The sequence below is a fragment of the Aulonocara sp. 'chitande type north' Nkhata Bay genome, linkage group LG3 (genome assembly GCF_057382095.1).
Source record: "Aulonocara sp. 'chitande type north' Nkhata Bay isolate Kocher_YH1m ecotype deep benthic linkage group LG3, A_spYH_male_GT1.1, whole genome shotgun sequence".
NCBI classification, from domain to species: Eukaryota; Metazoa; Chordata; class Actinopteri; order Cichliformes; family Cichlidae; genus Aulonocara; species Aulonocara sp. 'chitande type north' Nkhata Bay.
Window position 1 is genome coordinate 41724633 of NC_141346.1, and position 17118 is coordinate 41741750.

The window sequence follows — 17118 nt, forward strand, 5'->3', positions numbered from 1 at the left end:
CTCTTGTCAGCTAAAAACAAGAAGCTGAGGCTAAAATCCCACAGGTTCCCCAAAATCGCGCTGATGACTCTTAACTTTTGCTGCAACACTCAGAATGTCGGTTAAGTATCAAAATGTCAAGCTGCTGTTGGTGTAATGGTGTAGAAGGCATTTTCTTGGCACACTTTGGGCCCCATTATACCAACTAAGCATCACTTAAACACCACAGCCCACCTGAGTATTGTTGTTGACAGTGTCCTTTATGACCACAAAGACTGAAACAATGTTTTTTAAAACGTATACAGCACATACAATCAAGATCTGACAGACTGTCAGCCCCCACACACTTTCATGTCAGAAGGCCCAAGTTACAGACTACCGGTAATGTGTTTATGTATTTTACACTCTGTGATCTGTAGCTAATTTTATGCATGGACTTTTATAGCTGTACGGGGGTGAATTTTCATACATCTCAAAATGTAGCGAGGCTTAAACTTATCACTTTGAGGTGACATCTCTGCTAGGTGTTACATCAGATAACTTGAGTGCCTTAACTCAAAGTCCCTGCAGTAACTGTGCCCTTTATAACTTTGAAAACATTTTTAAGGCAGTTATTTCACAAACGGAACGGCTTGCTATGTGGTTTACTGCGACAACAGATCTTCTAAGAAGTCTATTCTTTTATTTTATTCTGTGACAAAACTATTAGCCTTATAATATTCATGGGTTAACACAAAGGCATCTGTGTCTCTGCGAAGATCCCATACGGTTTATAGGCGGGCCTTCTGGCTTTCAATAAAGGAAAGACGTCCAGCTAAAGAGAGTGTACGCTGGACTAGCATTCACCTGATTTAGCTAAGAGGAAAAAGCACTCCAAAACCCAACCACTGTAGCAGTGAAGTATGAAATAATGTGAAGTGAAACATGTACAAACATGTACAAAGCTTAAGTCTCACTGCAGGTCCTTCTGAGTTTATAATTCTGCCATCATTTTGTCTCTGGGCTGCTCCCAACCACTCCTCTGCTCTTCCTTACTCATTCTCTACACCTCTCTAAACGTCTTTCCTGTCATCTCGAGCAGAACCAACATGTGTTACGAGCAGGCTTGTGGAAAGGCAATTGCCAAAGCATCAGAATACAAATCATCAACCTTTTTTTTTTTTTTAAACACAATAAATCTCATCTCCTGTCTTGTAGCGCATTTGTCTGCAACCCCTCCGCACATCTCCAACATTCCCCCTTTCTGTCCTGTCTGTTTTCCATCATTCCTCGCCGCATCTCTTCCTGCCGCACTTTCTTCTCCCCCACCGCTGCCACCGCTCTGTGCATCACTTCTTCCCTCCCTCCTTTTTTCTCCCCCTGCCTGCCTTCCTTCCTCCTTCCATCTTTCCTCTCTCAAGCTGACAGTACCTAAGGGAAGGGGCCACCTGCGGACCAAGTGGGGAATCAGCCGACAGCTGTGTGCACACTCTCTCCGGTGGCCTTCAATTATTCACTCACTTCTCACTCCTCCTTTTCCCTCTCTCCATCTTCACTCTGCCCTTTTCATCGCTCCCTGCCGTCTCCGCCTTTACTTCTCTGTTCCTTTTATTTTTTAAAAATATCGAGATTGCATGTCTGCTTCTTGCACTATCCACTCCTGCCACTTCCTCGCCTAATCCCTTTCTTCCCCTTGTTGCTCTTCCTCCCTCTTCTTCTATGCCTTTTGGATGCCTTTAACCACTCTCGCACACTCCTCCGACCATCACTCCATCATTTTCTCCCCGCTCTCGCCCCCCACCTGTATCAGCCCAGCAGCTCCTTAACTCCACTTCACTAACCAACTCCTTCTCTTTCCCTCTGTCTGCTCGTGTCTCCTTCTTTTTCATGTGTTTCCCCAAAGATTGATGACTCTCCGCCACAAGGCGAGTGGGCCTGTTTAAAGATGCATGAGGTGATGAGGCCAAGTTTTATCCTCCTTTCTCCCTCTCTCTCATTTCTCCTCACGGACTCGTCTCTTGATGGCAGGAGCCACCTTCGCGAGAGCCATCCGACTGTTCCCAAGCGGTCAGAGGCCACCTCCAAATCAGACAGCCCTCTCCCCTTCCCAGCTCTTGTCAAGACGACTGAGTGTGACGTATGACGATCAGACAGCGTGATAAATGATGCCATCGAGGACCCGCGACTCATAAACGGACCAAACAAAAGAAAAGAAAAAAGGCTGGCAGTCATCGATATGATGATCCGCTGAATCAACAGAGAGGGGAGGGGTTGTCGTACACCCTTGGTCCTCAGAGTGGGGGGAAAAGATGAAAAAAGTTTTTGAAGGGCAAGTTGTTTTTTTGTTTTTTTTTTATGAGCTAGAGGTGAAGCAAAAACAAAAAAATCCTGAATGAAAAGACTGGATGCAAATCTTTGCTCGGTGGAAGCCACAAAGCAGCCAGAACTATTCATATCTCGTATATGCATAGTGTAAAATCTCCTGTTTGAGCTTCCATACATTTCGCTTTAGCTCTCAAACGTTTGTGCATCTGTGCACAATATAACTGAAATCCTTTGTTACCAAAATGGGATGATGTAACATAACTGATGGGCCACAACCTCAAAGAGTAACGAAGAAGCTCTCCCTAAGACGAGACGCTAAGAAGCTCTCCAGCTAGCTAGCTAGCTAGCCGGTACACACTTTAAGCTTTTAGTCTTTTGTGGCGTGTTTTGTGGCTAATTTCGCTAAGGTCAACTGACTGGGGAACAGAGAGTGAAGTTATCGGCAGTTCAATGTTATTGGTCAATATTTGCCAATCTCTCGGTATCTGCCTTTATAACAGCCCATAGATGTAATCTTAAAAAGTTACTTCCACCATGAGCCTAGATGTTTCATAATTTGTCCACCACAACTGGCAACAACTGTTTGAAAGGCCACAAACACAACAAGCAGCTGATCAGATACATATATACAACCATTTTTGCTGTATTTAACTTATCAAATATTCTGGTAACACAGTAGAGCAGCAGTTAGCATTGAAGCCTCACAGCAAGCAAGTCCTGGGTTCGAATCTACCATCTACCCAGGGAGTTTGCATATTTTTCCCACATTTGTTTGGTTCTGTGAAGGTGATAATGAAACACTAATACTTCACTTTATTTTTGCTCAGCTTTGCTGAAAATGCACCCATACATCAAACAAAAAACAGTACTGGCCAAAATCAGCCTTCTTGTCTGTTCCTGTCCGCATCCTTAATGACTTTTCTCCATGGCAGTAGCTGATGGTTACCTCTTTTTGTTACATCAGGTCTGCACTGGCTAATATTCAAAGGTTATTCTTCAAAATGAACATTTCTTTGTTTCCTCTGGTACATTTTGGAGAATGAGGATAAACCTAAATAAAATGAAGAAACACAAACCAGCATCATCAAGTTTTGCAATTTTGCGTCTAAATCAAGCTACATTTGCATCCCTACACAATCTTTTTCTCTTTAGCTGCTGAACGGGAAAACCGCACACTGCAAGACAAAAAAAAACAATTAGCTGAAAGAGGCTAAAACGCTTAGTTGAGACAGTAAAACATTTTACAAAAGTGTTTGGTGCTAATTAATTCCATACAAGCACTGATTAGTACGGCTTTGAGTGCTGAGACTTCACAAGTGACGCTCTTCTCGACAAGAATGGTGTCAAGTACAAACACTTTGGGAACCATCGAAAGGTTTTAGCTTTTCAAAAGTCCTCCCAACCTGTCGTATTTTCTAAAGGAATGACCTTCTTCGCTTATTATCTGCACGTACGCCTCACAATGATTTGTATGCATTTTGGTTAAAGAGCAAATAACGGGAGATGTTCATTTCTGTCCCATTAAGTCCCTTTATCGTCTTCAGCTGACATTTTACATGGATCCACACGAATGCTGGGTGTTTTTACAATTTCTGCTCAGACTTAAAATGAAATGCTTCTTTACATAAATAATTATCCATTAAACGTTTCAATACGGGTTTCCATTAATGAATAACTGTATGTAGTACTTGTTATTCCTATGCCTTGGTCACCATTAAACTGACAGAATACCAGAGTAAAAGTTAGATTTTGTGCAAGGCCTGATGCTTAATGTCTGCTCCAGTATTATGCTGCCATTAAAAGACCAGTAGGGCTCTTCAAGAGCAATAAGGTGATCCTCAGTAATGACTATTAGCAAGTCAAATATTGAGGTTTCTATTCTTGGCTCAGATGTCAGCGTGTCACAAACCCGCGCTGAGGTCTCGGTGACCCAGTCGATTAAGATCTTTCAGCTCTACCTGCTCTCACGTATTTACACTGTACCACTCAATGCCATAACCACGCAGAGCTTGATTTCTGCAATCTAACTTATTCCCATGAATCAAAGGGCAGCCAGCATCTGACCCCAGAAACAGACCCTCATTTAGTGAATGAGCTGTCTGACCTGCGCTGCCTAATAGACTGCCATCAAGCAGGCGGGAGGTGAGGAGCAGAAAGTGTCTCCTTCCCCTCTCATTAAGGCCGACACAGACAAAGCTTCCACCTCAAAGACGATAAGCGGAGACAACTCGTGCGGCGTTTTGTGTGTGACAGTAAGATGAAGAGTAGAGGGAGGAAAGATGTTATTTAAGCAGAATTCCTGCAATACTGACCTCTTTAATAACCACATGCACACTCATCGGTAGATCATAATTTTCATTTATTCAGCTGGACAGAAAATAACACTTTTTCAAGCGTAATGGTAGCTCAACCAAACCAAGTCCCAATCCCCAAAGATTGGTTTACGTCAGTGACAGAAAACATCAGCTGATTTCCTTCTAAAGTGGTGTTTACACGGAGACAGGAGACTCCACATCCAAGCAGTCACTCCTGCTATAGTTCTAGTAGCTGTATTGTAAAGTCTCCACAGTCGGGTACAAGCGATCACGAAACACTCGTCACCCTCTGATGATAACATTTCCATCACTTGAAGCACAACTGCAGCAGACTCGCTAACATGGAAACTTTAACACACTTATAAGCAATCAAATAGAAAATCTCAAAAAAGGTGCCAATAATAAAACTGCTTTTTTTTCCTCCAAGCCACCTTGCAACCCGCCGCAGGTCCTATATATATCAATATCTGTTGTCACAGATGGCACGCAACATCTTTTGCACTTAAAGTTCAGCTACAATGCTGACATTTTCCCTCTCTGTGGCCCAGTGATCACGAGTTGTAAACGTGGCCCTAATCAGCCTACACATACTAACACTAAGTATAAATTTAGAGCAGAATCCTGTTTCCCCTTAAGTAATTTTGCTTCCTCATTGACCAGCTGTTCTGCTACAGTAAACTCGAGCGGCGCAGATATATTGGCCAATTTTACTATTTTTCTCAACATATGTGAATTAGCAAAAAGGCCAATAAATGAAAGTTTAGGAAGTTTAGAAATTAAGAATCCAAAGGAGAAAGTTCGTCCACCAGGGGCGCTCTGCAGCTTCCCAGTTGGCTACACGTGTTTGGAACACCAGAAACACGACAGCTAATCTGAGCAGACTCAGTTTAAATGAGTAAGTAAAGAACTCAATATAACAAATGTTACAGAAATCAATTTGTCTCCAGCAATATATGAATTTTAAATCACTAAATATTGATCTTGGTCTCCAAAATTATGCACTTGCAAGTTCCCAGTCAGAATTTTCAACTAGAACAAGTCAAGGCAGTCCCACCAATCCCGACTTCACAATCCAATCCAGTGCACACATGCACAACGTGCAGTTTGTACAGCCACTGTTATGTATTTGTGACTTGCTAAATAAGATGTATCCAGAGCACTGACTGTGCTCTGTCCATGAAGAGGCAGCAGTGATGTTTTTAAGCACAAGAAACAAAAACCAAGCACTGTGCTGGTTTTCTAGTGACACATGAATGCCTCTACGTTGCTAAGGAGCAAAACAAACCCCATTTTTCCTTGCTTTTCCAATTTTACCACTGGAAAAAGCTCACCTCGGGAGTGGTGTCACTCCCAGTCCCAACATCCGACTTGCGAGGCAACTGGAACGCTGCGTTAATCTTCATGCTAGGCGAGGCTAAACGCCACATCGCTGTACCTAACTCACAGACATTAAATGGATCTTGATCCTTTCATATCTGTCTTCAAAGACTGAAAATAAATGTATACAACCGTTTCTTTACACAGGGGTGCTTTGCAAAAGGATTCACAGTCATACAAATGAGCCTAATAAAACTGAAAATGAGTATGAGGAGAAAGAAACTGCAGAGAGAGAGCGTGTTAGAGAAGGAAGAGAGAGAAAATAGAGGAAAAAGGAGGTGAGACAGAAGATTGTCACGGAGGCATTCAGATATTCAGATGGCGAGGTAGGAGAAGAAAGAGACAAACAGGAAGGGAGGGGGGAGAGGCGGGGAAACAGGGGCGAGCGAGGAAGGAAAAACAAGGCTAGACGGGGAATCAGCCGGTCAGAGTGACAAACAGAAAGAACGGCACGTGTGGCTCATAGCTGAATGCAAAACCACAGAACAAAGAGGAAAAGGAAGCACTTGTTGTACCTTCTCTCTCAGCTCGGAATATGAAGGTCCGCAGGGAGGTGACTACCTCAAACTTGTTGTCGCCCAGTCCTCGCACCTGCCTGATAGCGCTGGCCAGAATCATCCCTTTGGAGTACATCTCCTAAACAGAGGAGGACACACACACAGCGAATAAACACAAGCACACACGCCGCTTCACGCATGTTAATAATGTTATTCAACTGCTGCTTATTCCTATTATCTGCATCTGTAGGCCCACAGTTATTATTTTCTGGCGCATTGTTTGTATCAATAGACGTGAAATCCTGAGTCGTATTACTCTCTGTTAGGACCACATTCAATTTCAAACAGCACTAACAGACGTCCTCGTGAAACCACAGAAACATCTTATCAGTAGGCCGTCAGATTTATCTGCAGAAATGAAGCAACCCTGTTCCGTGTCCAGCAATAACTTTGATAAATCGCACAAACGCTCTCGGACAAGGAGCGCTGCTCCGAGAGCCGGAACGAATTTGCATTGACGCGACCTCCGACCTCGAATTGGATACTTGAAATGTGCAGAATTTCAAAAGCAGGAAACGACGTCCAAACGAAAAAAAGTGAACTGCGCTACATTAAAGAACGCCAGCGCACGTGGCGAGACGTCATCTGGAAGTTCGTGAAACAAATCTACGAGCTGAAAACAAACTTTTAAATTTAAAAAGAGACGTGCACACGTGTACTGGGGATTCAGCACAGGAAGTGAGTAGGTAAAGCGGGACTTGGTTGTGTGCTTTGTTTCATTACCCCCCCTCCTCCCCAGCAGCTCTAGTGGAGGCATCCAAATAAGGAGGATGTTGCACTGGAGGCTTCGTGACCCTCTTTACAGTCTCCCTCGACAATGGCAATTACAGTACTGGGTCATCATGAATGGGAAACGAGATAGAATGGACAAAAAAGGAGAAAAAACCTCCAAAGTTAATATTATGACTACTGAAGAATCAAGGACAGACGGCATCACTATCAGTATTCAGAACCTGATGTGAGAATATAACACAGAAATGTCCAAGAACATCTCAGACTATAACGTTCCTGCAATAGAGGGAAGTGGGGGGAGGGGGGCAGCACATTATGCTTTTGTAGTGGCATGAAAAATGACATGGCTGTTAAAAAAAAAGGGGGGGGGGGGGGGGCAGACACGAGAATGCATTATTCATGCTGATAATTCATTATCATTGCAAAATAAGGAGGAAAAAAAACACAGAAACAACAAATGACTTCATATGACAGCTTTTTTCCTTTTCCCGTTTTCTTGACCTGAATTTTGATTCCTGTGTATAAACTGTAACAGTTTGTGTCTGTGCTTCACCGTGCTTCTATCCCACAGTCACATGCAGAGTGTGCCGAGTAAGCGAAGGAAGAAAGGATGGATGGATGGATGAAAGAGGGAAGAGGGTGTGGGGAAGACAAAATGAGAAATTTAAAAAAAAAAAGGATGTGAACTTTTGACTCCCTCTTGTCATTATTAATTAAACCAGTGACCTTGCCATCCACAAAAACCTATTTCTAGAGACCACGCAGCCAAAAATATACCAGCCGGCACAGTCAGTTAAGGAGAGTAGGGCTGAGTGGGAGGGATGGATGGATGGTGGGGGAAAAAAAAGAGATAAATTAGGTTTGGGTGAAAGGCCAAGGAGAGAAGTAAGGGAAAGAAAATGGTAAGAGCGTTGTGTGATACAATCAGAAAAAAGAGGTAAGGAGGGGAAGGGAAAAAAACAGAGGGGAAGGGATAAATCCATGATCAGAAAGAAAAAGAAACAGAGAAGAGGGAGGACAAAGACAGGAGAGGAGGCGCGTGGGAAAAAGAGAGACATCATGTAGAAATGAAGACGCCTAAGAGGGTCAAGAAGGGGTCCTTCTCATATTAAAGCAGGATGTTAACAATGGCAAGAAGTGGCTCAACCTAATTACCGACAGGCAGCCGTGTGCGTTCCTCTCCCCGGGAGTTTCACACCAATATCTCCCTCTTTCTCTCTCTAAATTTAGCCAGAAGTTAAAGGAAGGTGAGGAAAGGAGAAAGTAAGAGCGCGTGTGGATGAATTAGCTCGGCGGCTGCGCATGGATAATTATACCTCGGCATGGGTTAATTAATTGTTTTAATTCCAGTTTTGGGGTCACGCAGGAGAGACTTGTTTAATTGCGAGTTGTGCATCTGTAAATACTCTCCCAGCAGAGTCAGCGGAGACGTGCGATGTGACGGGAAGCGGCGGTCGGCGTTGAGATGACGCCATGCGCCGGAGCGGCAGCTGCCCGCCCGCATGCACGTGAAGGTTTTTGAGGCTGATCTCGAGAGGACTGGCTGCCAAGGAAGCAATGAGGCCTAACTATCACTCTTTCTCCAATAGCCGACACACCTGACTCACCTCCGTCTGCCAAAAGATCTCCTCCACACTCACCTCCCCTCCTCTATGACCTCTCCCCACTCCAACTTCAGCTGCTCATTCTTAGCCATACAAACCCTAGGGAAGGCCTCTCATTTGGTCCTCCATAGGGTTTGTCACCCCATGTCATTTTGCAGGGCGGTGTCGGTACTACCTCTCCTTTTTTGTGCGTGGAACTGCCTATCCTGCATGGATAACTCTCTGTTCTTTTCAAAAACAACCTGGTAAACTTCAGGAAACAATTAAGGCAGAGCAATGGAGCTAAAGCCTACAATAATAGAGGCGCCGTGTGGAGAGAAGAAAAAGAAAAAAGAAAAGAAAAAAAACAGGGAGGAGGGTTAAAAAAAAAAAAAGGAAAAGAAAAAGGATGGAGGAGGTTTTACCACCAGCATGGAGTTAAGGTTCTGGCATCTCAAACGCTCAGATTTTCAGTGGAGGCATGAGGACACCAACTGGCTGGAGGGAAAAATTGCACCTCCCGGGAAAAGCATCCACGATCAGCGAGCTGCCTGCAGTATTTAGAAGTCGATGGTGTCTGTGTTTTCTGTTTTTTAAACATGTAAAAACCAAATAATTTATGCCTAACTCTGAACAGTGAAGTTGTGAGATCATTCATGTCTCTCATATCTGTTGTCTGAGGATCAGACCAGAATAAAAGATTTAGACTTTAAAGTCCTAATGGAGTTGAATTATAATCCTCATTTTTAACCAAAGTCTGGTTCCCTTCCAAGTGTTAGTTTAGAGGTTACGCTGTTTTTCCCTCCCCTCCTTCTCTCCGGGACAGCAGAACTCACTGTGAATAGAAACAGCAAACACTAATACCACCGTCTCCCTACTGCTGACAGACAGAATCCGTTTAACGGTATTTATTTCAGGCTGTGTTTTTGTCCATTTGATGGATTTAAGTCGCTCGGCGTCCTCCATCACCCACCGCTGAGCAAAATATCAGGCTATTTATTTGTCAAATGCTTCCTACGTTAGCGAGTGGCATCGGCTAATCACCAACTTTGTCTGACATGTGGTGCCCGGCAGGATGTGTACACTGGGGTTTGGATTTTTTTTTTTCCTTAGAGCTCACTGCCTGCTGAGCTGAGACTAAAAAACAAAACTAGTGAGAAAAATGAATCAGAACGCTTATTTTGCAGATCATAAAATAAAAACATGAAGCTGACAGATGATTTAAAAAAAAACTTGAAAGATCTGAGGAAATCTAGAAATTTAGGTAATAGATCGCTTTCACTATAAACATGTTAAAACATAAAAGCAATTAATGGGAGCAGCTAAAGGTATGTTAATAATTATTGAACTTGACTGCATTAGGGCACTTGATCAGGGTCCTGGGAGTCAAAATAAAAGCCATTTTAAGGATTTATACACACACACACACACACTCACAGTGAAAAAAGGAAACACTCAGCATCAGAGCAGGCATCTTAGGATGATACTGGAGATAGTAAGTAGAGAAGCTTTCAGGCTTGCAAGGGAGCTTTTCCACATCAGACTGACTAACACGCAGACAGACAGATAGACACACTGAAAGACTGATCCCCTGTCCTAAAACCTCATCTCCCCTTTGGCCTTCTATCCAGCTTCATCCCCCACCCCAGCCTCTCATCTCTTCATCCCTCGCAGCCATCCTCCTCCACTTCCTCCTCTCACTACCCCGAAGCAAGGCTTTGGACTGTCTTCATGCACGCACACACACACGACACCAATATAGGGACCCCGGAGACTACATCTCAGGCCCGCAGCTTTCTCCCAAGTCAATCCCACTGTTGACGAAATCAGGCGAAAGGCGTGATTGATCAGACAGATTGGATACAATGCTGCACAGAGAGAGAAGTGAGACTGCGAATCTCGCTACTCTCCCACGCCACCTCCGTTACCCCTATGATGACATCATCGTGGCCAGAGACCTTCAAGTTGCGACTGAGATTAAGTGCGATTAGTTCTGTCTGGTGCTGACAGATCCCAGGGGGGTTTTCAGCTACAAAAAAAAGAGATTTTTGGGTGTTGGAAAGTTTGGCAAAGAGAACAAGCATGGGAATGTTTTAGCGTGTAGGCATTTTTGTTTTTGTGTACGAATGCTAGAGACAGAACGTGATAAAGAAAGAAAAACATACTCATATCAGTATTGACTCGATCTAAGAGTCCAAACTGAAGCTCAGCGCAGACTGCAGAAGTCTGTTTTTTGCTTGTGTCTTTTAAGATATGACTCAAAAGGGCAAACCGTTTTCATTTAAACCAAAGAAAGAAGATTTGTCTGATGGTTTTATAAGCAACTTTGACTCACACAGTTACAAATGCAATAAAATAATATTTTTTGTTTCATTACCCAATGCTCCAGGTTTAAATCTTTTATAGACATTATCATTTGCTAAGGCTTCAGAGACACAGGCCTAAAGACTTATCAGCAAAAACTGTATAGTCTCCAACCAGTTAGCAAGGGGCTGCTTGTGATGGCTAGGTCAGATTGAACCTCCTTGCTTTGGTAATATTGTGAGTAGAATGTGAAAAAAATATGACAAACTGTAAGTGAGATTGTTTAAAGTAAAAGTTGTGTTCTACTGCTTCAGTCAACATTACTTTGAAAGTGAATTATCTCTGTGTCTAGTTTGTTTCACACTTCTCTGTTTCACTGTCACTTGGCTAGTGGTTAGTGTGTGTTTGCAAAGAAGGCTGGCTCCTCCACGTAACCGATGAGCAACTGCTGCAGCTGCAACGTTTTCCGCTTTGTGAGCAATTTCACCGAGCACCAAGCATTCATTCACCAACTCGTAGGGAAATACACATTATTTCCCCCCCAAACAACCGGTAGTTGCCAGAGTATTGTCAACTGGCATCTAGGCTTGCGTGACACAGGCCTGGAGACCAGTGAGATACTTGGTCAGTTAGCAGTGTAGCTTTGTAGCATTAGCTGCAATTAACCACCACAAAATACTAGTAGTATTCAAACACTTTTTACTGCTCATGAAGGACATGTTTAATTCATAATAGAAAGAATGTAATGTTTCAGCTTGTTTAATTAGCATAATGTCACATAATCTAGTCAATATTTGATTAGCACGGTAAACATGTTAGCACTGTTAGCATCACTAAGCTACTGACTATATTGCTGTATATTAAGTTTTACCTAATTAGACACAATTTCACTGACTAATATGAGCCTAAAAATTCAATGTAAACCAAGTCTAGCTTAACTTTATTTCTTGCTTTAACTTAATGTTTATAGGTTAATTTAGCCTGCAAATGATCTCTAACTGGTGCCTAGCATGCTTAAATCGCTTTCCTTTGAAAATAGTTCTCAAAATTGCTTATTTTTGTTCTTGTATTTACTCTTGCCTCAGATCTCTCTGACTGGCATAATCTTGTAATGAGTACAACTCCTCTGAGATGAGCTGTGAACCCCCACATCAGGAAGACAACAAAAAGGTTATGTAGCTTGAGGAGTACAGCATTTTTTTTTTGTAGTCACAAGAATACACGTCTCAGCACAGCGAGGGAAAGAAAGCCACCAACTCATAGTTCAGTTTCTGACATAAACCAGTGCTGAGAGACTTCCTTTTAATGTTCTTCTACCCCCGCGCTAACCCTCTGGAGGTGGCAGTGGGTGGTATGCTGGGTGGTGCAGCCTCAGCTGGCCGCACAAAGCAAGGATGACAGAGACATTGTACTCAACCTTTCCATTCACCCAAAACATGATGAAGTCTTCTACTGTCTCACAGGGGAGAGTCACACTGGCAGGACTTTAGAAGTCTTTTTATACTTTTAAAAGTCTAAACAACAATGCTCGCTCACACACACACACACACACACACACACACACACACACACACACACACACACACACACACACACACACACACACACACACACACACACATTAAAGCAAACTTTCATCTTTCCAGAGACTGTCATCCCTGCACTGACAGTGACACAGAGTATAAAGTGCTGACTCGTTGGCCTCCCTGCCGATTCCCGCCCTGCTGTTGATGGAGCGTGTCCTGATAAATAAAGCGACATATGCATTGGAATGGGAAAACGAGGGGAAAAAGAGAGAGAGAGGCAAAGGGAGCGAGAGAGCATGGAGAGCTATAATTAGTAAGTGATTAACGAGCAGGCATCAGACAGGTCCCACATCATTGATTGTGATGTTGTGCAATGCTGCTGCAGCGAAAACAAGTTGGCCCTAGGAGGAGGATATGGGGTCACTGCTCAAACACACATCCACACACACGCAGTAAATGTGCCTGTTCCTACTGCAAAACACATCCAGTGGTCATTAGTGAGAGCATAATGGCAAAGCACATTATGTCAGACTTGAAACTAAAAGACTTGCATAATAAAAAGTTTGACTGTGCTAAATTCCACATACTCTAACCATGTATCCAACAACTCCTTCTATACATGATTTAATGTTTGCCTTTCCCATCAGGCTCCACTATCAGTCAGCTCCCAGGTTCCCAAACTGATGTGTGTGTTTAATCATATCCAATGTACTGCAACAAAAAAAATTTCTGAATGCAGAAAATATTTAATCTCAATAACAGTTTCTTGACTGTGGTACAAGCGAGCATGTAGATTTTGCATAGAGATTTGGGAGGATGTTATACTTTGATAGCGAACAGTTTTAGCTTTATGTAGGAATACTTCCCTTTTTTAAGTTCACACTTAGTTCGGGAAATCACTTCTCAGATTAATAAACAGTTGGCTCAGAACTTCACACAGCACCGCTGTAGACAGACAGGCACACGGCCCCTCCCTCCACTAGAAGCTGAACACATGAACAGCAGTGGATATTCAGAAAACTAAACAACATTTTATGATGAATTTGGAAGTCACTAAAGCTCCCATTTTAACAACTTTAAAGCAGCTATCATAAATATTGATCTAGTAAACAAACACATTAATGTTAGCTGTTAAATTATTAGCTATTACTCAAAGCCAACATTAACTGTCAACTAAATTAGCATTAAAAGTTAGCAGCTATGGCTAATAATAAAACAATATTTTTGTGGAATTTGTCTTGATTTTTTTGTGTCATTTATTTCCCTTATGACATCAAAAACAGCACACAACACACTGAGTATCAGTATCGAGCTTAAAATTCTAGCATTGTTACAAAATTCAAGCTTATTTAAAGCATTGCAGATCAGCTCATTTCAATGCATTTCCACATCACCCAATACGCTTCTATGTGTATTTGAAACTTCAATACAGAGCATGACATTTAAGCTTCTCTACCTTGCTTACAGTTGCTGGATGTCTGAAAGCCGCTTTGCAACCCCTCGAATGAAAAAACTGATACTGTTTTTATGTTTTAAATACATTTGTTGTTTTCTCTTCTGATTCATCCTCTAGACCAGAGGTAGGCAATCAAGTTTCCCAAGGGGACACATGAGAAACTGGGACTGTTGTGGAGGGCCGCATCAATAAGCTTTGAAGGAGTTAAAATTAATATTGCGCATAACTAAGTTCAGCTCATTGATGCGGCACTCCACAACCCGTGCTTTAGACTTTTCAATATTGTATTGAGTGGCTGAGGACACATCAAGGTTACACACCCCAACACAAAGTAAGAAAGTTATATGTGGAATAATAAATGGGTTTCGGTTGATTAGATTCCAATTTGGAACTGACGTGATTTCAGTACTACTATAATTAAGCTTCTCTCAAACTCAAAATTGTTTTAACCATTACCATCTATAGCTCGGTCATATTTCCACATTTTGTTTAACTCTTTACTTAATCTAAATTCAGACATGTCTTACTTTGAAAATCTCCTTGTATTTCCTAAAAAAGGTAAGATGGAAATGGTTCTGACATAGATATGACACATCACTACCCATTGACAAGCCTGCTTACCTCACAGATGTAGCATAACGGCGACAATAAATACGGTCTTCAGTCTGCCAGTTCACAGAACTTGTATCATTTAGAAATTATTGGAGGTCGATGGAAAAATTGTTTGATTCACTGTTGCATTTTATCAAAACTATTAAATGATTCAGCATTCAGTCAATGTTTTAAGTGACTGAATGCTGAAGAAAACCAGTGCTTGCATGTATGTTGGCAGCCTCTGTAGTATCTTTTACAACTCTCACCCAACCCTGACGCAGTTCTCTCTTCGTCTGAAGATGAGTTAGGCAATACTAAGCGAAATTTAAAATGTAGGGAGAATAAAACGAAAGAGAGAGAGAGAGAGAGAGAGAGAGAGAGAGAGAGAGAGAGAGAGAGAAGAGAAAGGGACAGAGAAATGCTGAGGAAGGCTTTCCCTCTCCATCTTTCTTTCCCAGAGAACTGGTCAGGTGCCAACATCAATGTACTTTACTGTATGGCTGGGTGGGCACAGAGAGTGCTGGTCCATCATGCGTGGTGTAATGTCGCTCTGTCCTTGCCCCCATTCTTTACTCTGCCAAGCTAATAATGATGACAATGAGAGAACGAAGGGAACACTTAGGAACTTGGCTCAGCTGCTCGCAGCACAGAGGAATGAAGCAGACTTTGCCAGTGTGACAGTGGAGGATGTGTCAGCAGGACACAAGGAAGACAAAAGTTTGGCAAAGCAAGACGTTTAAGGCCGTATTTCCCCCCATTACCTACCTTGTCGTTGTTGTAGTAGGTCAAACTCTCACCATCAAATCTCACCCACCTCCTCTGAAAAACACATTTTCTGCACACAAAAAAAGAGAAGCAGAAATGTGTTTGATACACTCACAAAGTAATTAACCAAAAAAAGAAATCAAGCGAAATCCCCAAATCTCAGGACAGCGAGTCAGTGATCCGCTCTGTACAGGTACTCATATTTCATCAAGAGTGTCATTGTTTCATTAATGTCAAGAGTTGTTTCAACAGCTGTCAATTAGCATAATCAAAACAAATGGCCACTTCCAATTTGAATATTCAACAGCCCAAGGGCAGTTTGCCAAAGTTATGCTAATCAGGTGAGGAAGGAGAATATAAAAAGGAAGCAAATGACTGATAGCTGTGGCTTCAAGCAACAGTGGAACGTGCAGCACCGAGGGAGACACGGGGAAAAGAAAATGTAGTTTTTGACAGGAAAGCTGAACGAACTGAAATAAGACATATCGTGCATCTCAATGCTACGAAGTTATCTCCCATCTTCTTTTTTTTTTCCTTTCGATAGTGCCTTGCATTAAAGATAGATCTGCTTCTGTATCCAATACCATTTATCAGTTTTAAGCAATCATCCGAGATAGAAGACACACGGGGAAGCAGAGAGTGCAAAATTTATTAGAGAACAGTTTTCTGGCCATTTGAGATGCATGTTGGGATTCAGAGGTGTAAAAAAACAGTATATACACTAAACCTGCACTGATCTTAAGAGGATATAAATATCCTCCAGGCAGAGTGGAGCTGCAGAAAAATTGACCTTCATGCATGTAGAGCTACCTCTAAATACTAGTATGAAGCAGTGTAACCTACCCTTGAGGTGACAGCTTGTCCAGCCAACCCACTTTGAGCACCTGCCGTTTGGGGACTCCATAGAAGCATGCATATGGAGAAATATCAGGCAGTCCACTTTTCTCTGCAGCCCCCACAGAGTCTGCAGCTTGTGAGTAGAGGTCACAATTCACCATGATCAAGGATTTATTATTAGAGCCGGAGGCAGCTGGACCGACAGCAGCAGCGGGGTCAGGGGTCTTGGAAAAACTTTGGTCCACACATGCCTGCGGAAAAACGGCAGCACACTCGTCCACTGTGGAGTAGTCGTCCCCGTAAGGGTCTGGAATAGCTGGAGCTGGTGGAGACATTTTTTCTTTGGACTCTTTCTTCAGTGGTGTCTTTTTTCTGCACAGAGGACATCAATAGTTAGATGGCATTAGCAGTTAATCAGGAATTACCTTGTGTATGCATCACATGTTAAGAGAAAAATGCTGATTTGCTAAAAGGACCCAATTGTGCTTATTTCCAGGTTTCAGTTCAGTTCAGTTTTATTTATGGTCAAATCACAATGACACCTGCCTCAAGGTGCTTTATATTTTATGGTAAAGACTCTACAATAATACAAAGAAAAGTCCAACAATCAGATAACTGTCTGTGAGCAAGCACAGGCGACCGTGGGAAGGAAAAACTCTCCTTTAACATGATGAAACCTTCAGCAGAACCAGGCTTAGGAAGGGGCGGCCATCCGCGATGAATGGTTGCCTCTATTAGAGTAGCTTTTCATGATCTACAGCTTAAAATAATTTTGAATTATATTATTCT

At 42.5% G+C, this 17118-nt stretch overlaps 1 protein-coding gene across 2 annotated transcripts in view; it reads right to left on the reverse strand.

Moving 5' to 3' along the window:
* arap2 (ArfGAP with RhoGAP domain, ankyrin repeat and PH domain 2) overlaps window positions 1-17118 on the reverse strand; it is a 169763-nt gene that overhangs the window by 135760 nt on the left and 16885 nt on the right. For both annotated transcript variants that reach the window (XM_086281238.1, XM_086281236.1), the window contains exons 6-8: window positions 16336-16701; window positions 15493-15562; window positions 6491-6611 (exon numbers count right to left, since the gene is read on the reverse strand). In XM_086281238.1, coding sequence (XP_086137364.1) covers window positions 6491-6611; window positions 15493-15562; window positions 16336-16701 — 557 coding nt within the window. The remainder of the gene's footprint in view (window positions 1-6490; window positions 6612-15492; window positions 15563-16335; window positions 16702-17118) is intronic.